The 27,911-nt window shown below is 41.0% G+C and overlaps 1 protein-coding gene across 1 annotated transcript in view; it reads right to left on the bottom strand.

The window, feature by feature from the left end:
- trim36 (tripartite motif containing 36) overlaps window positions 1-27,911 on the bottom strand; it is a 108,767-nt gene that overhangs the window by 35,010 nt on the left and 45,846 nt on the right. Inside the window, exons 6-7 of the mRNA XM_048594919.1 lie at window positions 13,566-13,819; window positions 1,746-1,867 (exon numbers count right to left, since the gene is read on the bottom strand). Of these exons, the coding sequence (XP_048450876.1) occupies window positions 1,746-1,867; window positions 13,566-13,819 (376 nt within the window). The remainder of the gene's footprint in view (window positions 1-1,745; window positions 1,868-13,565; window positions 13,820-27,911) is intronic.

The raw sequence follows: 27,911 nt of genomic DNA, 5'->3' as shown, positions 1-27,911 counted from the left end.
GCACCCATGTGGCTAGTCCAGTTCAGTTTCTGGTCATTCGTAACAGGATGTTAGTAGTGGGGGATTTAGCGATGCTGAGCCTTGGAGACAAAAAGATAATTTATTATAGAAGATTTCCAAAAATTATATACAGAGGTAGCCAATGCTTTCATGCATTTGACATAATGAAATGATACCCAAAAAGATGTACAGAGTTCCAAATTACTGTGAACGATTAGCAGAAGAAATATTTCTATGATAATCAAGAATGCTGATCTTACAATGGAAGAGTAAGCCCTTATTAATAATGGAGATTGCCTGTACATTGATAATAATCTTTTGAAAATACATGAGAAATCAAATGCTGGCCTTTAACCTTCAACAGCTAGCAATTTGAAACACTGAACTGAGATTAAGACTGGTAAACAGGTGACTTATTCTATATTTCCTGTTATTGTTCAATTTGCCATACAGCCTACAAACCATAGTGTTACACAGGAACTACTTAAGAATCTTGGCTCACCTGCCTATTTCCTTATTAACAATGATGCACTTCAGCTTCCTGATGGAGTTCCAGAGATGTTCTTTCCTCAGCATCACTCTGAAACAAGTATGGAACTGATATCACTTCCTACAGAAAGTCTCACACCTACTCTACAAGTAGTAAGGAGATCCTCAGTTCCTCAGCTCCAGACTGTTCTTTGTTCTTATTATTGTCCACCAGATTTATTTCTGCCTCAGAGTGAGCCACAATGGACATGGAACAGAATTTTAGTTCCTCTTCTTCTTTTTCAATGAGTTGTGATAGCCCAAGTGAAGGACAGTTGCCTGTTCCAACCATTTTTTTCTTGGTCTGTAGAGTCCAAGAACCAGTCGTCCTCAGAAGCTGCCATCCTAGTCCACCCTCTGTGTTCACCTTTTAAGACAGTAATAAAGGAACTTGTCCCTGTTACGCATCCTCCTAGAGAGCTGACAACATTGCTGGAGATTAATGCCTCAAGCAAAACTGATTTGCAGGAGAGAAAAAGTCAGAGTAAATAGTTAAATGTTGATGATTAAAAGGGGTACGGAGAATGAACTTGGAGTAATGAAGTAAAGGATTAACTGTGCCTTTACTCTAAGAATAGCTACAGAACACATGCAGAAGAAGTTATGTCATAGCTATGACTTACATATCAGATGATATGGAAGTGAAGTCTGAGTGTACGGAGTTCCAGGAGATTTCCTTTCTTACCATCCCTTGCATACAGTTATTTTTGATAAAGTCTGTCAATGTTCAATAATCTGAATGAAAACCCAATGTTGTTACATTCTGAGGAAGGGTCACCAGACCCGAAATGTTAACTCTGATTTATTTTCACTGATGCTGCCAGACCTGCTGAGCTTTTCCAGCAACTTCTGTTTTTGTTTCTGATTTACAGCATCCACAGTTCTTTCTGTTCTTATTACAATCTTGATAAGTGTAAAAATGCAAATATGATCGCTTTTAAAACCAAAATGAATTTTTTAATAGAAATATTTCATTGCACGTACATCACTGGCAAAGCCAGAATTTTTTTTTAAATTTCTATCATCCCCTGACATATGTGTTAAAGGACAGCAGTTAAAGCACAGCTACTATAGCCAAGACTTCCAATGAATTAATTGAATTGAATTGAAGTGAGAGTGTTCGGAAGGCCAACAGAAGATATTATTTCAGATCATGTTGTAGGTTTACTAATAGATATTAAGCCAAGTGAGGGACAGTTTACTCTGGGCAAACTCACCATTTGTGAATGACAGTTCTTTAAGGATTTCCTCCTCTCGGGAAACATCCAGAGTGAAATCTATGAAGGTCGGTTCTGCAGCTGGCTGGAATGTCTTAAGGGATTCAGTAGCCATTCGGATCCTAAAGCACAAAGAACACAAAAGAAAAATGAAAAACGATGCTTCTCAAGTCAAAGTTGATTATAAGACAAGGCAACAGAGATAATTCTTTTTCTTTTTCTCAAAATGTCTCCTAGCAACCGGCCAATGGTTTTGCTCCATTGAAAACAGTAGATCCAATGTTGTTATATTTACAATTCTATTTTAGAACTGAACACAGAAAAATTACATCAGAGATAGTAGGAATTGCAGATGCTGGAAAATCTGAGATAACAAGGTATAGATGGAGGGTCTAGGCCCGAAACGTCAGCCTTCCTGCTCCTCTGATGCTGCTTGGCCTGCTGTGTTCATCCAGCTCTACACCTTGTTATCACAGAAAAATTACATTTTATTTCAAAATACGCTGATGCAATTTTATTAAAATATCTCCTGCTCCAAGAACCATATTAAAAAGGATTTGAATAGATTGTGGATCCAATAGAATTCAAAGCTGTTAGGATTCCAGTGATATGAAACCCCTCCTGATATGCTGCCTCCCATGTCACATCACCGCCTAGATAGCAGGACAACATTGTCTTCAGTGTAGGTTTTCAGTGCTCTTCAGTGCACTTTTTAGTAAGGAATTGATATGTTATGATGGAGAGTGGATATCGCTGGTCAGACATTGGACACAATGTAATAGTTTTGATAAGCAGAATAGCCTATTGATTGATTTTCTTACATTTTCAAAAGTAAAGAAAGAAAATAAGTACTCTGTAAGAGGACAAGTGTGCTAGATCAGACAAGTGAAAAGAAATAAGAATGGAAGATAGGGAATGATGGGGCAGAGGAAGATACACACTATCTTTAATCGGTACAGGTAAAGGTATTTCTCACTGGTTTGAAAGAGGTCAAAGAGAAAACGGAGGTTGGATAGGGGAGAATGGGCAATGTACATACCAGAACATAGAAAGCAAAATCGGTTCGGTGCCTTTTCCTCCATGATGGACAATGTTAGTGTGAGTATGGTGCCTTTGAAGCATTAAAATATCAACCATGCATCATGTTGCAAATCAAGTCTTTTAGTCTTGAAATTCCACCTTATGCATAGAAACACGCAGAAGCTACAACATCAAGACAAGCCATCTGGCCAAATAATCTGTGTCACTACTTACATCCATGTGAGCGTTAGAGTTTGATAACTTTGAAATTGGAGATTCTGTGGAAACTCTCCGAAATGTGGCCATTTGGAATGGCTCAAACCTATGTCCCATTTATTTTCAAAAGAATGACCTACATGATTCCCATTCTTTAAAGTGTCCAACAGTAGTTAAATAGCAGCAGTTTGCTGTTGTATAACTCTGAAAGTGGTAATGTTACAGTGTAGTAAGCACAGTCTTTGGACAGGGAAACAGTTAATCTTGCATATGATCCCAATAGAGATAAATGTGATATACCTGTCTCCTGATAGTAGTAAGTATGTCTAACTTGTTAATATGAATTGCGCCTACTGCTACCATGAAACAAATACCTTGTTTTGTATGACAAGTGCCTCTTCTTGTTAAGAATCTGTAGAGGTCTATCTACAAATTCTGATAATTAGAAAGACCCCTAGACTCTGCCAAGAAAGGAGGATTGGTAGCTGTGAAATACCCTATCCACGAGTCATCAGTGATTGGTCACAAAAGGCTATAACATTCTCCGTCCCCAAAAATATATTTCCACATTGGGGTTACATACAAAGAGACCCATTCATATGTTGTAATGAAATGTCAGTTACCAAAGAGTTACCCAATGAACGGTAAATTCCACAGAAAATTTGACATTATTCTTGCTGTCAGAACAAAACAAAAATATGGATGGTGTGTTTTATCTTTGTCACTTGGACAGTGAACTAATTTCAATGGAAATGAAAACCGGCTAATTCTATAATGGGAGAGTGATCGACTTAATCAGTTGATTTCCCAAGCAGTGAAGGGAAAATGACTCCTCTGTTTATTACGTGTTAATTTTTGAATGTTAAAAGAATCAAAATAGAAGGTCCTTCAATCTTTCTGAAAGTTTAGGAAAGGCTTACTGAAAGATGTCATTGTTACAAATAGGTAGAAAAATGTAAAACCTTTTACAAGCAGCGGAAAATGATAGCTTTTTGGTAAACCAGGTGATAAAAGAATATGGAGTCAAGATATGCAAATAAGCAATCATCTCATTTATAGATTGAATAGTCTCGAGAAGATGAATTGCCTATTTCTTTTCTACATTTTTGTGTTCCTGATTTTACTATATGCCCCTGACCAAAATCATTAAGTAGGGCTATAGTGATTGTAACAAGGTCAGCTAGCTAGACTGCATAGAATATGAGTTCCCTAATTAGGGTTATTAATCTGTCTGACACATAAGAAGGGTAAATTTCAGAGATACTGTCAAGGACAGTTCATGTGTAAACAAAGGGTGACTTGGTGATGGGATACTGGCCTCTGTGGAGTTATTTAAAGTATTGGAACAAGCTTGTGTTTTATCTGTAAGCTAGTGAGGTGTGGAGAGTTTGTGACATTCCTCACTCCAAACTTATTGCAGTTGCACTGAAACTGAAACAATATTTCAAGTAACTGGGACTGCTTGGAAACAAAGCAATGTCTAACAGACATTTTGAAATATGTATGGAAATCTCTGAGATGGGTTGATGTGATATTTAATGATGGAAGGCCACTGTTGGCTAGTACTACTCATTTCTAATTCTACACTAAACGTTGTTTGAGCAACAAGTATGGTCCAAAGGGCTACAGCCTAATTTCCTACTTTAAATTCAATATACAGATGGACTGAGCTAAATCAATTTAACAGGACAGCATTTGTAAATTTCATTTCAGTTTCACCGGGAATAAAATAAATCAAATGTTTCTGTTTTCCTGCTTCAAGCAATCTGAAAGTTTATAGCAATTCTTAGAGATAACTGTAATTCAATAAAGTAAAGTATACCTAGAGTATCAGATCAATTATTTCTGCTCCTGGCCATGGTGACTGATGATTATTAGCCATGACACAGAGAGCATAGGCCTGAGTGAAAGCTGTAAGATCAGAGATGATACGAATATGAACACAGCAGGACAGAACAACATAGAACATGAGAACCAGGAGCAGGAGTAGGCCATCTGGCCCTTTGAGCCTGCCCCACCATTCAATAAGATCATGGCCTCAGTTTCACTTACTCACCCTCTCACCATAACTCTTAATTCCTTTATTGTTCAAAAAATTATCCATCTTAGCTTTAAAAACTTTCAATGAGGAAGCCTCAACGACTTCACTGGGCAGGGAATTCCACAGATTCACAACCCTTTGGGTGAAAACATTCCTCCTCAATTCAGCCAGGTTCCCCTAATTTTGAGGTTATGTCCTCTCATTCTAGTTTCACTTGCCAGTGAAAACATCCTCCCCGCTTCTCTCTTATCTGTTCCCTTCATAATTTTATGTGTTTCTATAAGATCCCCCCTCATTCTTCTAAATTCCAATGAATATAATCCTAGTCTATTCAACCTCTCCTTATATGCCAAACCTCTTAACTCTGGCATTAGCCTAGAGAATCTCCTCTGCAGCCCCTCCAGTGCCAATACATCCTTTCTCAAGTAAGGAGACCAAAATTGCACACAGTACTCCAGGTGTGGCCTCACCAGCACCCTATACAGCTGCAACATAACTTGCCTGCTTTTGAACTCAATCCCTCCAGCAACAAAGGGCAAAATTTCATTTGCCTTCTTAATTACCTGTTGTACCTGCTAACCAACCTTCTGCGATTCATGCACAAGGACACCCAGGTCCCTCTGCAGGGCAGTCTGCTGCAATTTTTTACTGTTCAAGTAATAGTCCCTTTTACTGTTATTCCTACCAAAATGGATAACTTCACATTTATCAACATTGTATTCCACCTGCCAGACCTTTTCCCAACCATTTAAACTATCTATATCAATCTGCAAATTTCCAGTGCCCTCTTTGCTCTACCCTCATGTTAGTGTCATCTGCAAAATTTGTCACATTTCACGAGGTCCCCAACTCCGAATCATCTATGTAAATTATAAACAATTGCAGTCCCAGCACTGATCCCTGAGGTACACCACTAATCACAGTTCACCAACCAGAAAAATACTCATTTATTCCGACTCTTTGCTTTCTGTTAATTAACCAATCCTTGATCCATGCCAATACATTGCCTGTAATGCCATGCACCTTTATCTTATGCAGCAGCCTTTTGTGCGGCACCTTGTCGAATGCCTTTTGAAAATCCAGATACACCACATCTACTGGGTCCCCGTTGTCTACTGCGATTGTAATGTCTTCATAGAATTCCAGCAAATTAGTCAAGCATGACCTGCCTTTCATGAACCCATGCTGCGTCTGCCCGATGAGGCAATTTCTATCTAGATGTCTCGCGATTTCTTCCTTGATGATAGATTCAAACATTCTCCCCCATACAGAAATCAAGCTAACCGGCCTATAATTCCCCATCTTTTGTCTACCTCCTTTTTTGAACAATGGCATCACATTGGCTGTTTTCCAATCTGCTAGAACTACCCCAAGGTCCAGCGAATTTTGGAAAATTACTATGAGTGCGTTTGCTATTACTCGTACCATCTCTTTTAGTACCCCAGGATGCATTCCATCAGGGCCAGGAGACTTGTCTACTTTTAGCTCCATTAGCTTGCCCAACACTACCTCTTTTGTGATAATGATCATGTCTAGCTCCTCACCTACCTTAGTCTCTTTGTCATCAATTACTGGCAAGTTATTTGTGTTCTCCACTGTGATGACTGACACAAAATACCTATTCAATCCCTCAGCTATTTGCTCATTTCCCATTATTAAATCCCCCTTCTCATTATCTAAAGGACCAATGTTTATCTTAGCCACTCTTTTTTTTGTTTTATATATTTATAGAAGCACTTGCTACTTGTCTTTATATTCTAAACTAGTTTAGCCTCATAATCAATCTTACTTTTCATTATAGCCTTTTTTGTGGCTTTCTGTTGACCTTTAAAATTTTCCCAGTCTTCTAGTTTCCCACTGGTCTTTGCCATTTTGTATGCCTTATCTTTCAATTTGATAGCCTCCCTTATTTCCTTAGATATCCATGGCTAATTACCCCTTTTCCTAAGGTCCATCCTTTTCACTGGTACATACTTTTGCTGAGCACTTTGAAAAATTGCTTTGAAAGTCCTCCACTGTTCCTCAACTGTCCCACCATAGAGTCTTTGCTTCCAATCTACTTTAGCCAACTCCTCCCTCATCCTGTTGTAGTCTCCTTTGTTTAAACACAGGACCCTGGTATTGGATTTTATTTTCTCACTTTCCATCTGTATTCTAAATTCAACCATACTGTGACCGCTCCTTTCAAGGGGATCCCTAACTATGAGATCATTAATTATCCCTGTCTTATTACACAGGCCCAGATCTAGGATAGCTTCCTCCCTTGTCGGTTCCATTACATATTGTTCAAGAAAGCTATCGCAGATACAGTCAATAAACTCCTCCTGCCTTGACCAACCCGGTTCAACCAATCAACATGTAGATTAAAATCCCCCACAAGAAGGCCCAAAAAAGTGTGCACTGAGCACAAGGAGGAAGATACAATCAGAAAATCCAAAAGTAAAAAAAATCAATCATCCCAAGAGAGCAGGTAGATGAATGGTTGGTGAGTACCACTGTTGTTTTCTCTCTCCCTTAGTTTAGCCAATGGATTAAACTGTGAAATTTAGCTTTGGTCTGATAAACTGGGGCATGGCAGAGTACCTCGATCCTGTCAAATGCACATCCAAAATGCTTCTTATGTCCTAACCCACCACACGTGCAAAGTCAGGTGGACCGTCAGCTGGAGAAACTCAAGCTCTGGATTTTAGAATTCCAGCAGCAGTTGGCGTTACTGCTGTGCATCAAGGTAGTGAGTGACATTGATAGCACAGTTCAGGAGACAGACACCAATATTCCTGCTAAACTGCATAGCTGCAACACACAGAAGCTTTCTCATAGGCTGAGCATGAATTAACATCTTTAAGTTATCACGCATGTGCTGCTGTGCAAAAAATGGAAACACCCAATGCATTTGAATAGACTGTAGATGGTCTAAAGAAATGAGAGGGCACATTGTTGATCACCTTCGGTTTAAGAGTGCACATACAGAGAAAGTTTGGGATACTGCCAGATGGGCCAGAAGGCCTGGTAGGTAGGGCAGAAAAACCCCCCTTGCATCTCAACCCCTCACCAATATTTAGAATACCGTGGGAGCAATGGATCCTCTGGACAGTACAGCCAGAGTGAAATTCATGGCATCATCAGTAGTTCAGCTATATAGAGTGAACGATGGTCAGAAAAGCAAGGGCAATAAATGATTCTACTGTTTGGGGAACAGACAGAGGTTTCTGCAGCCACAAACATAACTCCAGGACGCTGCATGGCTTCCTTAGTGCCAGAGTCAAGAATGTAGCCGAGTGACTGCAAAACATAGTCTGCAGCTGTGGTCCATATCGTACCAATAACATTGGCAGAAAGATGGAAATTCTGCAGGCAGATGTTAGGGAGCAAGTAAAGGAATTAAATAAAAGGACCTCAACAATAGCAACCTCTGCATTCCTTCCAATGTCACATCCAATTGAATGCAGAAATAGAAGGATCATGGGGATGAACATGTTATAGAGATGGTGCAGGAGATACTTTAGATTCTTTCAGGATTACAGACAGTTTTGGGGCATCTGTTCAAACTGGACAACTTGTTCTTCAATGTGATCAAGACTAATATCATGGTTGGTGGTTTGTTTATGCCAGTGGCAAGCCTTGCAGGGGAGTGCGAAATAGAATTGGAGCAACATTTAAAATAGAAGGCAGAAATTTGGTACACAAACACTATAGACAGAAAATACAACAGCTAGAAAATAGACATCAGGCGAGTGGTTCAAGGACTAGTAGGATATACAACAGTGAAGTCTAGTGAAGAAGGTAGGTAAACTGTAAATACAGATAGATACTGGAAGAAAGATATCGTTGTGATTACTGCAACATGGCATATAGAGGGCAGGACTGGCAACCCAGCACTCCTCATTACAGACCTTTCCAACTGACTAGAGAGCTTTCCCTCAGAGTAGAGAAAGGTATTAACGAGGAAGTGGGGAAGAATCACAATATTAGTTTAAAAAAACAGTCACACCTTTATGGACGTGGGATAATATGGTAGATCGTAGTCATCAAATATGGCTAGCTGGGCTGAACTGATAAATAATAAACTGCTTGGAAAAGGCAGTCACACTGCTGGAAGTGTACTGGGAACTTAGCTGGAAACATAAACATCCGTTACCCTCCTGAAACACATAAGCCCCTGTTTGATTGCTAGCTCTGGCTGTCTGATCTCTGCTATCAAATTCCTAATGTTTATTTACACATGGTTAACTTTCAAGTGTTTTGCGGTTTGAAGGATCCAAGTGGTTATTTGGCCTGTAATAGGAAGAGGCTTTAGCTATTTTATGGTGTTAACTGTCACTATAAGGTTCATTGCTTTTATATAAAGTGTTTGTGGGTGAATGAGCGTGAAATGCCAGAGCTTGTCATGACGGTCTCTGAGGGACCACAAAAGGGGGTGAAAGTATAGACATACTATGGTGTTGCACCATGATGGGTCACAGGGTTTGTTTGGGGGGTGGGGTGTAAGGGGATAATTCTTGGCATGGGAGTCAATGAGAAGAATCTTTAGAACTCACATTTTCAAATCTTCCCTAAAGTAAACAATGAATCATGACATCTCTGATAGGCCATGACCCACAAGCTTTATAAAGCTGACCCAACTGTACAAAAGTAGGCCAGGCCTATATCCAGAATGGAATTGGCTAGCTTGGAAGCTGGGTGTAGGCTGACAACTGGAAACAGTAAAAAGGCCCTGTTGGAAATCTAAAAACCTAGGAATGGAGTCATGAATCGAGTTTCATCTGCCATTAAAGGACTCCAATGTCATCCTGACTTGGTGACAGTCAAGGTAAGTAACTAAGAATGGTGTAAAGAGTGTAGAGAGTAACTGTCTGTCTTTTATCCAATCCTCATTTCGAAGGGTTTGGCCATGGACTTCCACCCTGATTGGTCTACACTAACAGGAAAGAACAGCAGTGGGTTACCATTGCCTTCAGCAGGATGACGGACCAGGAAACTCCCTCCTTCCTGTTGTTAGGCATCTTGGAAGGATTTACAAGCTGAAAATCAATTTGCCTGTCATGTCGTTAATGCACCTTTCATTGGCCAACAATTCCTGCACGGCACTTGAGACTGAAGCTTCTGACCCAGAGATAGAGATGCTAGCACAGTGCCACAAGACTTCTCTGTAGAAACCTTACATGGTGGCAAACCAAATGCATCCCCTCTACATGGACATTGGCCTCCAATGTCTGCCAACTTATCATGGCCATTACGGTACCTCTCTGATAAACTTGCAGGCCGTACACAAAGCATAGACTTGCAGAGCACATCACCAACCAGCAAGGAAAGGCTGCAGCAGGGAAACGGTCAGGCACAGACTCGATGGGCCAAAAGGCCTCTTCTGTGCTGTATGACTGTATGACACAGATCACAGATTTGACCAGACTGCATCTCAGGTCTGCTCCCTTTCTCTCTGCGCGCTCATTCACTTAGCCCCTACCTGAATTCAGGCTGCACCCAATGTCCTGCATTGTGATTCCATGCCATGACAGGACCATTTGCGCATTGGCATTCTAGGCAGTGCTGCCATTTTGAGGTGCTCTTTTGTGCAGACACACAGACAGACTGCTAGCCATGCTGGTCAGTAGGAGCCTGCTGGGAGGGGACTCTTTGCCGTACAATGCACTGAGCTGTGATTCTAACTCCTACAGCATGTGCCAGCTCCCGGTGCAGCAAATGCACATATTAATGTAACCAAATGCCATATCAGAAAGTGGGTGCGGGCTAGTCCACAGTCCAGTCAAGAAAAGACCACTGTCAGTCAGGGGGACTGACTACCATCAGTCCAGGGACTTTAGCATGGTCAGTCATCCAACCAGGATGTTCACGCTCAGTGGAAGTATCCAGTACAGTCCGAGGAATGGTCAGCAATCAGCAATCAATCCTATGGGCCCAGCACCAATATCAGGGCAAGCATGTATTGTAAGTTGTGGAGCTGCAAACAGAACAGTCAGGGGGCTGCTCATTCAAGTCAGTCAGAGGCCTTAGAGCAAATACAGTTTCTAACCAGGAGGGTTTAAGGGTGGGCACCTGTGGGCAGCAGTGAGATCACTGCCTGATGGGGTGGGGGACTCAAGCTGAGGGTGGAAGGCAAAGGCATTTGTTAAGGTGGGGGTAAGAACTGTGTTGGAGAAAACCTAAGCTAACAGAGGAAATTACTAAAAATCTCCCAGAAATAATAGAAAACCTAGTGACTAATGTATATGAGGCACTGTAAGATATTAATATTAGAAAAGGAAATAATATTGGACAAATTAATGGAAGTTAAAATCATTAAAACTTCTCGACCTGATGATTTGTGAAATAGTGTTAAAAGGCAAAGTATGCCATGGGAAAGGGAGGATTGGGCAGTGCCCAGTAATGTCGGGGGCAGGGACAACACTTGGAGATGAGGTTCAAATGGTGGCTCTCTACAAGAGAGGGTGCATTGAGTAGAAATGGGCTGCAAGGTAATATTGGATATGGAGGCTTTTTGGAGGGGGATGGTATTTGGTGACCAAGTGGGGCCCAGTGCTGACAGTGCCCACTGTGAGCTGCATTCCCTGCCACCACTTGACATTCTTTCTATGTGAAATGCTACTAGAAAAATGCTGAAATAACACCCAAGGTGAGTGGAGTCAGTGTCGGTTTGATGGTAGAAAGTGTAGGATCTAAGTTTGCTGGAAGCTACAACATTGTCGCAAGCAGCTGTTTGCAAAATGCAGCTAAATTTAATTTGCAATTGCTTCATGGGCCATTTGCTGTCATGTGGAGTGAAGGCGCTCAGGGGTCAGATACTAGTCAAAGGCGATTTGTTACATTCCATTGGTGATTGCATGTTGAACTTGGGCATCTCAATAATGTTGAAGTGAGCAGCAATGACGTTACAAAAGGCCAACATTGACTGAAAGGAAACTGCTATTTGTCCAACTTCCCAGAGATCTGTGTGAGCCTCACAAATAAAAAGCTAGCCCAATGGCATCCATGTAACCACTGTTAAAAATTGCTTCATGAATAAACCTTTGGGAAAGCAATCTGATCTGTCATACATGTGACTCCAGAGCCACAGCAACGTGGGTGACTTCTAACTGCTCTCTGAGCAATTGGCATTGCACAATAAATGCTGACCTAGCCACGGACAGCCACATCCTGTCAATGAACAAAACAAAAGAAAATTGCTTGATCATCTTTCACGTAATTGTAATGAAAATCTGTACTGAACAAAGTGTGAAGTTGAGTGTTTGATGTGGCTCTGGGATATGAAGGGTGTTGGAGCACTCCCTTCGCAATGACTTTGGGTGGTCACTCAGCCAACATGGCATTTTCACCACTTGCTGCACAGGCTGGGCCTGAATGTGGATGGATAATGGAGACTCGTTCCTCGCCATCCAGTTTCAGCATGTCCCACTCTGTTGTGAAGTGCACTCAGCTTCCATCAGCATGGTATGACACCAGTGAATCTTCTGAGATCGAAAAACATCTCTGTTCCCATTCTGGGTCATTTCCACTGAGAGCTGCGGACCTGGCGACTGTTGGGATATTGGTAACTGTGGCTGTGTACCGAAGAAGGCAAGGACATGTGAGGGAAGATCAGGGTCAATGGCAGGTCCATGAACAGCAGCAGGCTGCTGTGGAGGATGAGGAGCGTCCAGCTCGGGAACAGGTTGCTGTTGCTGGGGGCGTGCAGGAACACCAGAGGTTTTCAGTCCTGACTCAATTTCCTGTGGATGAACAAGGTGCTGTGAGATCAATTATGTCTGACTATCCCCATTTTCTATGAATTGTTCCTGTTAACTTGTGCCTCATTTTCCTTTAAAACATCCAAGTGAAAGAAAAGAATACCAAATATCTCCAGCAATAAGTCTTTCAAAGTCTGTATGTATGGCATTGGTCCCAACAGGAGACTCCCAAAACAGTGATAATGGCCTCTTTTAGGAAAAATATTTTAATGGTCCTGGATGGATTGAAGCATCACTACATTGCATGTGTTAAATTTTGGCCCATTCACTACACGTCTCCAAATCCCAAGCATCTTCACATACTCTACACATCTCACACGTTCACTTGATTTTGTGTCATCTGCAAATGGGAAATCCCCACATCTAAATCATTGTTATAGATTTTAAATAGCTGGGACTCAAGCACTGATATTTATACAACCCACTAATCGCAGCTTGCCAACCTGAAAATTATCCAATTATTCCTCTGTTTTCTGTCCATTAACCAGCTCTGAATCCATGCCAATATATTTCCTTTCATCCCACGTGTTTAAATTTGCTTACTAACCTCTTAACGTGGAAACTTATCAAAACATTCCTCAAAATTTAAATAAATCACATCCACTATTTCCCAAAAGCCATACTTCCTGTGTTAAAAATACCTCATAATGAAAAATGTGCTCAGAGATGACAGAGCTACCCATTCTCTGAAATTCAGCACTTATACTGTGGCTTTATCAAAAGTAAAGATCAATAGGCACTACTGGAGAATATGAAAAATTGTTTCTGTTTTACAGCAGAGATACAAATTTTTGGACCTACCTAACATGCAGTTGCTTTGCTGTCTGTACAAAGCAGGATTGGTCTGTTTCCTTCAGTACTTCTTGGGCATATCCAACCAGCCCACTGTTTTCCAGCATCCCCTGATATTCATCCATTTGGTTTCGTAGTTTCTCCAGTTTTGATGAATGACTGTCCTCAATTGACTTGATAAGTTTCATTTTGCGCTGTTCCAGGATGGTACACAGGCCATCAATCATATCAGTGGCTTCTCTTTTCGCCTTTTCTCCATTACTCTGCAAAGAAATATCCAAATGAAAAGAACGGGATTTAATCCAATGTTTCATTCATTTCACCCTGGTTGGATGATCCAATGTAATGGATTTAAATACTACTTGTCAGGGAGTAATAGTGACCTGAACCAGGACAAAAAGTAAAACTTTTGACTTTAAGAACTTGTGTTCCCAAGAATTGTTTGCGCTCACACAAGCTAACCTTTTATTCACTTTGGAAACCAACAGTACAACTTCTTGCCAGGACTAATTCAGTGCTCAGTACTTATTTCTTCCCCAATTAACTGAATTACTCAGAGGTTTTGTGAGTATGAGGAATTTACTGTCACCTTCACCCCTCTTAACATATTTCAAAATGCCATTCCAGCCTGTATGACTCACTTCAGAAAAATCAGAGTGATTTCTCGTTTGCTTTATGAGTTTATTAACCGGTCGTTTACCGAAATATTTCCTGACATATTGCTTTACTGAGGGAGAGTGTTATGCTGGTTCACATGAAACATGTTAAAGTTGGTTGGGCCATTTTAATTGCTGACAATGCTGTGTACCAAGCAAAGTTGAGTCAGCCAGCCATTCCTTCACCCTACCTGACGTTGCTTCCCAATGGCTTCACAGATTTCCTCAACCATGTTCAACAGGATTGTGACCTAGGCCACTCAATAACACATGCAATTGGACAAACGCAATACCTGTTTGTACCTGAAAGTTGCAATTAGAGATCTAAAATGACGCAGGATACTTATTTGCATATTTAGCAGCTTCAAGCTCAAAACAAGATAGCAGGCGCCTCAGCCATTTAAAGCTCCACCTAAAACCTGTGACACGTGGACCTTGTGTAGCATTAGGGTGGCTGAGGTGCCCCTCCCATCCCGATATCCCATTAATGGCCTCTAGTTAGTCTGGTGAGAGTTAAGCAGTCAGTATTTTAAAATCCCTTCCATTACTGCCATTAATATTTATTCATTATTATTCATATATAAAATGTTTAGGATAAGATTTTTAAAAACTGGCAGATGTAGCATGTTCTTCATCAAAACGGCTGAAGATGAAGAGTTTTCACTTTTAGCCTGCATTATGCTAGGTGCGAGCATAGGGCCTATGCTGATGCGTTTACTGTTTTATGCATCAAGTGGAGCATTACGTTAAATATCTTTATCTATTTAAAGCTTATAGATTGATTTTATATAAGAATCATTACTTTTAATTAATTAATTAAAAAAGTATCAATTTATGTGCATTCGATGTTCCAGTTTGTCAAAGTGATTAATTAAAGTAAAGCTAATGTCTTAAACCTGAATCTTTTTCACAGCGAGTGATTCCTTAAACTAAACAAGTTCTGGCTCAGTTCTCTTTGTTTTTAACATTTTCAGGCCTTTCAAAATTGGATCATGTGTACTTTACTTGCAAAACAATTAGATATGAGACATGGGCTGTTATCACATATTAAACCATTCACTACCTAAAAGGTTCTCTTCTGAAAACAGGGTTTTGGTGTAGAATTTTTTAAGAAAAGAATAAAAATCAATAATTTTGAAAATGATAATTAATCATCAAAGCAAAAAAAGATTGGCTTAACTGATCTTTGTTTTTATTTGTGGAATATGGGTGTCACTGGCATGGCCAGTATTTATTGTCCACATCCTTAATTGCCCTTGAATTGTGGAATTTGGTGGATCTATTTCAGACGGCAGTAAACAGTCAACCACATTGCTGTGAATCCTGAATTGCGGATATGCCAGATTGGGTAAAGACAGAGGATCCAGAGATAGCAAGGGCTGCAGATGCTGGAGTCAGAGATAACACAGTGTGGAGCTGGAGGAACACAGCAGGCCAGACAGCATCAGAGGAGCGGGAAAGTCACCATTTTGGGTCGGTACCCTTCATCAGGACTGAGGAGGGGGTAGGGAGCTGGGAAATAAATAGAGAGGAGGAATGGGGCTGGGATGAGTCAGTGGGATGGTGATAGGTGAGTGCAGGTAGGGAGTGGTGGCAATTGGTCAAAGGGATGGGTGGGGTGGATAGATGGGAAAGAAGATGGACAGGTTGTGTCAGGTCAAGGAGGTGGGGATGAGAGGGAGGGTTGGACGTGGGATGAGGCCGTGTTGGGGAAATTTTAAAACTGATGAATTCCATGTTTACGCCATCAGGCTATAGGCTCCCGAGGTGGAATATGAGGTGCTGCTCCTCCAGTTTCCGGGTGGCGTCATTGTGACCCTGGAGGATGCCCCGGATGGACATGCCACCCAGGGAGTGGGAGGGGGAGTTAAAATTGTTGGTGACTGGAAGGTGTTGTCTTTTGTCGCCTCCAGAACACAGATGCTCTACAAAATGGTTCCGAGTCTATGCTTGGTTTCAACGATGTACAGGAGGCCACATCGGGAGCAGTGGATGCAGTAGACCATGTTGACGGATGTGCAAGTGAATCGCTGTCTGATATGAAAGATTTCTTTTGTGCCTTGAATGGAGGTGAGGGGGGAGGTGTAGGGGCAGGTGTAGCACTTTCTGCGGTTGCAGGGAAATGTCCCGGGGTTGGTGGGGCTGGTGGGTAGTGTGGAGCGGACGAGGGAGTCACGGAGAGAGCAATCCCTATGAAAGGCAGATAGGGGTGGAGAGGGAAATATATCCTTGGTGGAGGGGTTGGATTGCAGGTGGTGGAAGTGGCAGAGAATGATACATTGGATGCGGAGGTTGGTGGGATGATGTGTGAGGACAAGGGGAATTCTGTCTTTATTTTTGTTGGAAGGAAGGGGTGCGAGGGCAGAAGTGCAGGAAACTCAACAGACCTGTTTCAGGGCATTTTCAATCACCGAGGGGGATGTTACGGTCCTTAAAATGGGAAGACATCTGGGATGTTCGGGAGTGGAGCGCCCCATCTTGGGAGCAGACGCGGTGGGGGCAGAGAAATTGGGAGTAGAGGATTGCATTCTTACAGGAAGGTGGGTGAGAGGTAGCTGTGGGAGTCGGTGGGTTTGAAAAAGATGTCAGTTTCGAGACAGTCACCAGAGACGGAGACAGAGAGGTCCAGGAAGGAGAGGGAGGTATCAGAGATGGTCCAGGTGAATTTGAGGTTGGGGTGAAAGGTGTTAGTAAAGTTGATGAACTGTTCAAGCACCTCGTGGGAGCATGAGGCAGTGCCGATACAGTCATCAACGCAACACAGGAAGAGGTGAAGGATAGTGCCAGCGTAACAGCGGAAAAGGGACTGTTCCATGTATCCTACAAAGAGGCAGGTATAGCTTGGGCCCATGCAGGTGCCCATAGCCTTCTTTAAGCAACCTTCTTGTTTTTTATGCTAATCAATCATTGTTATCATAGTTACTATTACTGAGACAAGATTTTAATTCCCGATGTTTCAACTGTTTTGTTAAGATTATTGTCCTGTGCTTATTTAAAAAAAAATGCTTTGTATCAGCTTGAATTAACTGTAATGTCAGTGGAGAGTGAAAAAGATGAGGCAGAAAGTTAAGTACAAGGCAGCTGCTGTTGACCGGTCTGAGGGCAGAGTTCTGTGCAAGGTAATACAGAATTACCCATCCTTTTTGTGTGAGTTCCAAGTGAAATTAAATGAGAACATGAAAACCACAGGAAAACTGATAGATTACCAGCATTTTTGCCAATCAGACCACAGCACAGATGGAAACTTGGGCTATAAAGCCATAGAGTCATAGAAATGTACAGCACAGAAAAAGGCCCTTTGGCCCATCGAGCCTGCATTGGTTAAAAACAACCACCTGTCTATTTTAATCACATTTTCCAGCACTTGGCCTATAGCTTTGGCATGGCAAATGCACATCTAAATATTTCTTAGAAGTTTCAAGGTTTTTTTTTTGCCTCTACCACCCTTTCAGGCAGTGAGTTCCAGATTCCCATCATTCTCTGGGTGAAAGAATTTTTCTTCACATCTCGTCTAAACCTGTTGCTATTTATCTTAAATCTAGGCTTTCACCAAGGCCATACACAATTGAAAACTGAATCTTTACCGCACAATTTATATCCTGATTAAACTTTCCCTGCACAGATAGCACACCACAAAATAGAATATAAACTCCCAACAGTGGAAGCAGTATCACCGCAAGTCAGAAAGCTTTTGGGTTTAAGCAACAGAATTGAGGCCAAAGGCTAGGCTGACACTTAGGGCTGGATTTTATGTTTATTTGACTAAGTGTCAGTTATGTCGAGTTTCAAGGAGGGATTTTTGCATGAGGCTTAGTGAAATTTCTTGCCGTATCCTGCCTCCTTAACTACCCACCCCATAGCACCCACTCACCCAATTCTAACCCCATCTTATCTCTCACCGTTCTCAAAAAAACTAGCCACTCACCAGAGATTTGCCAAAAGACCAGAACCTGCACCATCTTTAAAAGTGCACCGTGCACTTGAATGAGCACTGGCATTCTGAAATCACCCAGTTTGATGATGAACAGTCCCTTTGAACATGTTGGAGAAGTGGGGAAATGGTCAGGAGTACCCTGGCTTCACAGGGGGCAGCATATGATCAGACCTGGCATGGTCACCTCATTTACTAGGCTCTGGGGATGACACTGCCTTCATGAAGTCAGGGTGCTCCTGACCATGAACAAACATAAGGACATAAGAACACAGGAACCTGGAGCTGGAGTAGGCAACTCAGCCCCCTGAGCCTGCTCTGCCACTTGATACGATCATGGTTGATCTTACCTCAGCCTCAACTCCACTTTCCTGCCCACTCTCCATAACCCTTCAACCAGTTACTAGTTAAAAATCTGTCTGTCTTCTCCTTAAATTTACTCAATGTTTCAGCATCCACTGCACTCTGGAGTATTGAATTCCATAGATTCACAACCCTTTGGGACAAGTAATTTCTCCTCATCTCGGTTTTAAATCTACTCCCTTTATCCTAAAACTATGACCTCTCATTCTAGATTTCCCCACATGTGGAAATATTCTCTCTATGTCTACGTTGTCAGCCCCTTTAGCATCTTAAATATCTCAATTAGATCTCCTCTCATTCTTCTAGAGAGTATATGTCTAAACTGCTCATCTCAACACACCTCCCATATTAAGCCATCCCCATCCCAATCTGCATGTATAGGTCCCCGAGACCCTTTGTTCCCCAATCTTGCTTTCCCCTAGTTTCTCTGGAAGGACTCAACAGACTGGCCGTGGGACACCCTCTTGAACGACCCAACTGGAGGTTCCCAGATGAGAAGTGCCTGACTGATGCCCGTACATCTCCCTGACTGGAGTCACAGCCTATGGAGCCACAGGATTAACTGTGACCCACTCCCCAGACTGCAGAGGTACTTACTTCCAAGACCAAGAAGACCCCAACTGACCATAGCCAATCCCCTGGACTGGTATCGGAGGCTACCTCTGACTTACTGTGCTAGGGATTAAAATAGGGGCTGCTCTCTCATGAGAGAGAGGGAGAGACACAACTGGTGGTGGCTTTAATCTGAGGTCCACCATGGCTTAGATGAGCGGCAAGGTCAAGAAGGTGAGACCTTCATGATGATCTCAGCCAGCCCAGGAATTGAACTCACATGGCTGCCATCACTCTGCATGGCAAGCCAGCTATCCAGATAATTATCTGACCCCTAACTGTGCCAGGCTCCCTAACAGATAGGTACCTCTTTGGACATCAACAGGGACTGCTCCCCAAAGACTTTGAGACATGGCTACATTCTTGCTGCACATGTGGTATGTTTGTTACGTAAGCTGTTGACACATGGTGTAGGTGTGAGATGGATATAGCACACTGCCATACAGCGTGATGTACACTCCTTTGGCTGGACACTGCTGAGTAGCAATGCAAGCTGCCTGGTTGTGCAAGTGAGCAAATAAACAAGGCAAAGCAGGCAAGGAGGAGGTGCTGTGAGTATCGGTGCTAACTGAGCAAGCGTTAAGAGAGATGCTGGCCATGTCTCTGTGTACCAAGTGTCTTGCAGCAGTCTTTCATTGTTAGTTGCCAGTGCACCCTGTAATGCAGCTCTGTGCTTTCAGAGCACACTGTCAGTGTAACTGAGAGGTGTCATGAAGATGCTGGAGGAAAGGCAAATAACAGATGCCGATGTCCGTGGATGAGAGGTGCATGCAGCTGGTGCCCATGAATCATGCCCTGAGATGGTATTGTGTGATGTGTAAGGTGGAGGCTGTTTGCAGCTAGGAGTGAGCTGAAGTGACCAGGTACCCTCTCTGACTTCCATGTCAAGAATGCTCAATATTTAGTTTGCTTTCAGTGCATGATACGATAGAATATAAATAAAGTGAAATATGCAGTTATTAAGGTATTTAAAAAGCAATAAGCCCCCTAAACAGATAACTCACCAAGCAAGAATCTCACCTCAACACCCAGAACTTAATTAAAAGATGCAGTGAATTGCTCCTGATAGGCCTCATTGGACTTCTCATGGAATTCTAGCACATTTCTCGCCATAGCCCACATCATTCAGGCCCCTTTAAGATTCCACCCTTAGTAAACTTCCAAACATGCTGCCTTTTGAATAAGACATTAAAGTTCTCAGGAGCTTGTAAAATGTTCCATGGCACTTAGAAAAGAACAGAAAGTTCTCCTCATGTCCTAGCCAACGTTTATCCTTCTACCAACTTTGCTAAAACAGATGATTTACTTCATTGCAGTTTTTGTGGGACCTTACTGTATTTACATAGACTCTACATCACAACAGCATCTACACTTCAGAAGCTGTTAATTGGCTGGAAAGTACTTTGGAATGAGTTGCGATTGCTAAATTTGGAAGTCCTTTTTAATTCTATTCAAAGCCTGAAAAATTCTCATTCTTTCACTATAATTGTGTAATTTGGCACTATTTCAAACCAAGTTAAATGCAGTCAGGTGGTTACAGAGTCAGGACACTACCTACTACAGAGTTACCAGGCACACAATTTAAACATACAGCACCCACTTTGGGGTAACATTAGTAACATCTGAAATGAACCCACATATCCAGTGCAAATTGCAGTAAAGGCCATGTTAGCGTAACAATGACTTGACATCATCTACTTTGCAATCAATGCCATTGAGTAACAGAAACAACCACACCATGTGAGACACTTCACTAAGGACAACCTCAGTGATATGTGGTACTTGATAATGCCACAAACACCAAATTCAGAGTCACGTGGAGCACATTGCCAGTAATCGTGAAGATAAAATGACACAAAACCTTTAAGCATCAGCCTCCATCTGGGCTGAAGATATTTGCAACTTGTGGCTGTAAGTGACTTCATCATCACTCTTTTTTGCACTTACATCCATTGTTCTTTGACCGGAACCTGACCGGGTTGCCATTCCTGGATGTCTGAAAGATGCAGGGTGCAAGGGTAGGGTAGGGGTGAAGGGAGCTGGGATGTACAGTTTGAAAATCAGATGAAATTTTGGGATGAGGGTGCTGTGGGATGTGAGACAGAATGAAGATATGCCATTATTAAGAAGATATGCCATTATTAAAAAGATATGCCATTTTTATAAAGATATGCCATTATTGTTTTCACCGTACTGCTGGCCACCACCTCAGTGATGCTTGCTGCACGTATTGACAGCACCACCTCCTCCGGGCGTAAGGACATTATGGATATTGAACTGCTCCTACCCCATGCCAGTTAACTGCTGCTGTAGCTTTAAGTCATTGAGTGCAGTAGTCAGTCCCCCTAAAGATTTTCCTGTCATGTTCAACACTGTCATCATTCCAGTTTAGAACGGCTTGGAGTGTAAACTCAAAGTGTATATTATCATAGGAAGGAGTTAAACAAATAACTTAGTGCCTCAGTTTGGCAACACTTTAAGAACCCAGAAACTAATGTAGTCAGTGTTAATTGACAAAGCGTAACACAGTACGACATTCCTCTATGTGCCCTAATTAAGGGTGTTAACGACTTAAGGGAGTTTTAAACAATTAAAATAAATAGGTTAATACCTTCATTAAAATAGCAGAGAGAAGAGTTTCATCGGGATAAAAACATTCGTCTTTTGGTTGAAATGTTAATCTGAGGCCTTATCTGCTCTGTCAGGTGAATATTAAAGATCCCAAGGTGGTATTTTAAGAAAGGGCAGGAGAGTACTCCCTGGTGTCCTGGCTATTATTTAACCCTCCAAATCACAGAAACAGATTATCTGGTCACTGTCATATTGCTGTTTATGGGAACTTGCTGTGCACTAATCAGCTGTCACATTTCCGATATTGCAACAGCATCTACACCTCAAAATTATTTCAATTGTTGTAAAACACTCTGGAGTGTCGTGAGGTTGTAAAAAGTGCAATATAAATGCAAGTTCTTTCGTTATGTGCCCATCAATAGCACTACTTACATATGCTTTCAGTTCCCTTCCACAGCGTTATTGAATTACCAGCCCTGCACGTTAACTGTTGAAAATTGTATTAAACAATATTAAACTAATATTAAGGCTGACAATATAGTGTTAAATTTAAAGAGGAGCCATTTTCCTGATTAAAAAAATGTGGCAGACTATTTATAAGATGCTTACAACATACATGATGCAAGAGCAGACATCATTTAGATCCATCATTCACTGCTTTAATTTTAATGAGTTATGGGGAAAAGGTAGGAAAGTGATGTTGATGATTAGCTATGACTTTACTGTATGACGAAGCAGACTCAATGGGCCAAATGGCCTATGTCTGCTCCTGCACCTATGGTCTTTACTAAAAGCAGTATAAGTTTTCACTATGATTTTTCTCTTGAATTCTCTTTAAATGCTTTCCAAACAAGTGGAACTTTTATTCCTGAATAAAGGTAATTTTATAAATGGCTTGTCTGGGATCTGATAGACAGATTATTGTCGCTCAGGCAATCAAGTGATATAGGGAATAGCCAACAAAGTGGAGTTGAAGCCCAACATCAGCCACTGAAAGGCAGAGCAGGTTCAACAAGATGTATGGTCTACCCCTTTTCCCTTTGTTTGAGTTCTTGTGTCACAACATTGTGATCTTTACCACCCAGAAGGACAAGGACAGTATCTGTATAGGAACACCAGCATCTGCACTTTCCCCTCAAGCCACACACCATCCTGAATTGGAACTACACCACTGTTCCTTATCTGTCACTGAGTCAAAATCCTGTGACTCCCTTCCTAACAGCTCTCTGGGTGTTCCTATACCCCAGCGATTCACCAAGGTAGCTCACCACAACTTTTTTCTAAAGCAATTAAGAATAGCAAATAAGTACTGACTCACCCAGTCACATCTACATCTCATGAATGAATAAAAAGAATTGCCAGAATAAAATGTTGTAATATTAACCCTTAAAGATCAGCAGAACAACTCACCATCCATTAAAAGGTGAGGTGGGCTTTTTTTTTAGTGGAAGCAGACCTCCATAGAATCACAAAGCCCAAAAGAGGAGAACTGTAGTCTGAATTTCTTCCTGAATTAAAGAAGATATCACCAGAAAATTATTCAGATCTACATTACGCTGTGAAGTGTTTGCACTGCTAATTAAAAAAGTATTTTGGCACTTGGCTGATGTTAAAGTTTACAGTAATTAAAAGGTGGAATGAATGTGAATCTTTGAGATTAAAGCACGTGGGTTTATACACCATGATAAAGTATATTTTTATCTAATTAGATAATAAAATTTCTTCAGACAACACAAAAGGCTGAGTTTAGACAGAGCTTTGTCCTACATGACTATATACAAATCAACTTATAAAGTAAACAGGAAACAATGCAAAAAAGTCTTACGCTTAAAACACTGTAATGGATTTTACACTGAGGGTGGCCTCCCCTCACCAAGGCATAAATATCAGCCTGCATCCATTTAGTTGGCACATCACATTTTAATATTTTTAGGTGAAGGCGTTTTAATTGGCATGAGGCAGGACTTGCCTCCAGCTCCAGGAGGGGATTCAGCCTCCCGGAGCTTCAATCAGCTCTGCAAGAGTTGGTCACTGCTTGCTCTGCAGGTTGGGCATTCTAACTTTGTTTTCTAAGGCTAGAAGATTTTGCCCTTAGTGTCCTAACTGCACTGCTCTGGGGACATGCTTAAATGGACAGGTTATAATATTGGCCATGCTGTATTGGATTGTATTATACCTTGGGCATCTCATTGGGACAGTATAACATGCCAGAAAAGCTTGATTATATTTGTAACACTGGACTTCTATATGGAGAATCACCCTGATCTTCTACTTTGACAATTATTCAGGTGCTTAACAGATGAATTTGGCCAGTTCAGACAATTGTCAAGTTGTGCATTGGTTTTCAGCATTTAATCTCAGAATAAGAAAAAGAGGCAACATGAGTTAAGCACAAATGAAGGATAGTCTTGTCTATCAGCCACAGAATGACAAGAGCAAGATCAATGAACAAATATTCTACGTTGTACATGAAAGAAAAACATAGCAGTGACTACAAAAGTCAAAATACTAGGAAGCAAAAGGTGCAACTCTCCTTATTCTAATCGTTTAAATTGGTGCAATAAACAGTGGTCCTTTTATTTTTAATTCTTAATTGGACCATTACCAGACTAGTGCACACAGTACATTGCATCTCCTATAATACATTTACTGACAGGCATTGGTGAATCAGCTGGTAGATTTATATTAAATTAGATTATAACAAAACCATTTCATGAACAAGACAAAGCATTCATGCCCCACAATAACAAAAGGCAGAATCTAATCCCGGTTAGAGACAAACACACAAATTGCTTCTGTTTTAATTCAGGTCATTCATTCAGTTTGAATTTTGTACAATTATGCCTTTGTTTAAATTTTTAAAAAAAGCTCTTTCACATCTGTAATGTTTGTGAAAAGTGTGTTCAACAAGATACAATTCTGTACGTGATTACAATGCAGTGGTGAAGCCAGTAATTTCATGTACCTTTCACCTGCCCCGCCCTTGCCACAGCTTTCCACCTCCAGCCACTGTTTCTGTTCCATACTCTGCATTTGGCCACTGTATTCGATCTGATACCTCCTGGCAGTGCTAGTACAAGTGCAAATGGCAGGGATTGAAGTTTCTGTATAATGTACTTAGGAACTCTCATAAGAGTATTTGTTAGAATTTACTGAACTTGGGACCCGACTATATTCTGCCTTTTAAGTCGAGACTAATTCCTCCTACAAGGATTATGGGTGTTTTAAATGTGACCAGAATACTGTTGTAGGAATACAACACAACTGTACAGGATCCAATTCCTTCCATTGGCTGTCCAAGCCGGAAGCGCCTGTTAATCAGTAACCTAACCCATTTAAAACACAAATCTACAGCAATCTCAACCAGCACTGCACTCTGCATTCACAAGCCAAAAGCAGTTCACTACCTCACTTATCACTATGCATTTTCAGAACTTTTTAAAAATCTTCTGTAGACGTGGGGTCACTGACTAGGTCACTATTTATCACCCATCACTAATTGCTGCTGTGAAGTTTAATGAATTTTATTTTGTGATAAGAATTTTTCAAAAGGTGACAGCATCATCACAAAAATAAGCAAAAACAGAAATTGCTAGGGAGACTCAACAGGTCTGACAGCATCTGTGGAGTGAAAGCAGAGTTAACTTTTTGAGTCCAGTAGAGAAGTTCACTCCAGTATCAAATTTGCTTCAATATTGATAATTGTAAAACCTTCCATGTTTTGACAGGCATTTGGCAATCTCCAAACAACTGGGCAGCCTGCATGTTACTCACTTATAGATTCATCAATGTACAGGAATAAACTAAAGAGATAGTGTTGAATGAGGAAGCAATTTGGAAGAGAGCCAACAAATACATTGTCCCCAGTCCAGATTCTGTTGCCAAATGTTCTGTTAATAAAGGATGAAGTCAGTACAGTAATGATAAAATGTTTTGGCTCAGCAGAACAAGATATGAAATTTGTCTGAGTGGGAATAGAAATAACAAGAGAATAAAGTCACTGAAGTCATTGGTGGAAGTGGTTTATAGATCACCTAACAGTAACCACACTGGTGGATAGAGAATACCTCAAGAAATAATGTGGTTTGAAGGAAAGGCACTGAAATAATGGTAGAAGACGTTAATTTTCATATAAATTGGACAAGTCAAATTGGCAAAGGCAGGTTTGAGGACAAATTCATTGAGTCTATTAAGGGCAGGTTTTTAGAACAATATATTGTGGAACATACATCTAAAGGCCACTTTAGGTTGGAAACTGTGTAATGAGAGAAGATTGATTAATAATCTTAGAGTAAAGGATCCTCTAGGGAAGAGTGATCTTTTGTTTTTTATTGACAAAATGCTTCACAGCTTCTCTGTCTGGCTATTGTCTGTCCCGAGTTGCCTTGATCATAACACGAAAGAATTTCACACTCAGTTGGAGAATCTTAAAATTAAACACAGACAATTGCAAAGGTTCAAAGTTGGCCAAAGCAGACTGGGAAATAAATTAAAAGTTGTCTGTAAATATGTATTATCATACATTTAAGCAAATATGTCATAACTTGCAACAAAGATATCCCATTGAGAAGCATGGAGTCTGTGAGAAGACTGAAACATCCATGACTACCTGAGAAAGTGTAAGATTGTGTCAAACTGAAAGAAAAGGTATATTATGCTGCTCAGGTAGGAAGGATTAGTATAGGCAATAAGAACTTCTGCAAGTATATAAAAAGGAAGAGAGTAGGTAAGATCCTTCCTTACAGGATGAGAAGGGGAAAGTAATAATGGAAATCAAAGAAATAGCAGAAACATTGAGAAAATATTTTGTACTTGTAATCATGGTAAAAGATATTAAAAGTATCCCAATAATCAAAAATCAGGGGAAAGGGGCAAAAGTTAATTTCAAACAATCATTATCACTTACTAACAAAAGATAATGGTATAGTAGTATTGTCACTGAACTAGTAATCTAATCCAATGCTTTGCGACCATAGGTTCAAATCCCACATTGGCAAAAGGTAGAATTTAAACTCATAGTTAATCTGGAATTAACAGCTAGTCTAGTATGACCATGAACTGTTTGTTGTTAAAAACTCATCTGGTTCAATAATAACACAGTGTGGAGCTGGAGCAACACAGCAGGCCAAGCAGCATCAGAGGAGCAGGAGAGTTGACGTTTCAGGTCGAGACCTTTCTTCAGAAAAAAATACCAACAGTGGCTTGACAACACCATTATTGACTGAGCGGGGTGAGTTCTAAAGAATATAGTTACTAAATTAGGTCTGCAGAAAGTGATTATGGAAACATCAAAAGGGAAAAATAAATACTTGACCTCATCCTAACCAATCTATATTTAGAGAATGCATATGTCCACGACAGCAATAACAGGAACAACACTGTGTAGCCTTAAGAAGACAAATACCAGTCTTCAAATAGAGCATATCCTCCACTGTGTTGCGCGCTGTCATCCTGTCAAATGGGATGGATTTCAAACACAAAGCAACAGAATTGTACTCAAACACAATCTGTAACCTCATGGCCTGGTATATATCCTACTCCATCATTACCATCATGCCAGGGGATCAACCCCAGGAGCATTTCAGGAACACTACCAGGCATTCCTAAAAATCGTGAAGCTACAAAACAGCACTACTCACGTGCTAAAAAGCATAAGTGGTGAGAGATAGATTTTTTTCACTCATTCATGGGATGAGGACATCACTGGCTAGGCCAGTGTTTATTGCCCATTCCTAATTACTCAGAGAGCAGGTAAAAGTCAACCACATTACTGTGGGTCTGGAGTCACATATAGGCCAGACCAGGTAAGGACAGCAGTTTCCTTCCATAAAAGACATTAGTGAACTGGATGGGTTTTTCCTTCAACAATCAACCAGATTAGTTTTTTTCCAAACAATTGATTCTTGGTTATCATTAGGCTCTTAATTCCAGATTTTTATTGAATTTAAATTCCATCATCTGCTATGTCAGGATTTGAACCTGGGCCCCCAGAATGTTAACTTGGTTTCTGCATTAACAATCCAGGGTTAATATCACTAGGCCGTTGCCTCCCCTTGCTGCTGTCATAACTAAAAACAGATCTAAGCTCTGCAGAGATAGCAGGAACTGCAGACGCTGGAGAATCTGAGATAACAAGGTGCAGAGCTGGATGAACACAGCAGGCCAAGCAGCATCAGAGGAGCAGGAAGGCTGACGTTTTGGGCCTAGACCCTTCTTCAGAAA

Source organism: Rhincodon typus, chromosome 3 (genome assembly GCF_021869965.1).
Source record: "Rhincodon typus isolate 14 chromosome 3, sRhiTyp1.1, whole genome shotgun sequence".
Classification (NCBI taxonomy): Eukaryota; Metazoa; Chordata; class Chondrichthyes; order Orectolobiformes; family Rhincodontidae; genus Rhincodon; species Rhincodon typus.
This window is presented reverse-complemented; position numbering and strand designations above follow the sequence as displayed.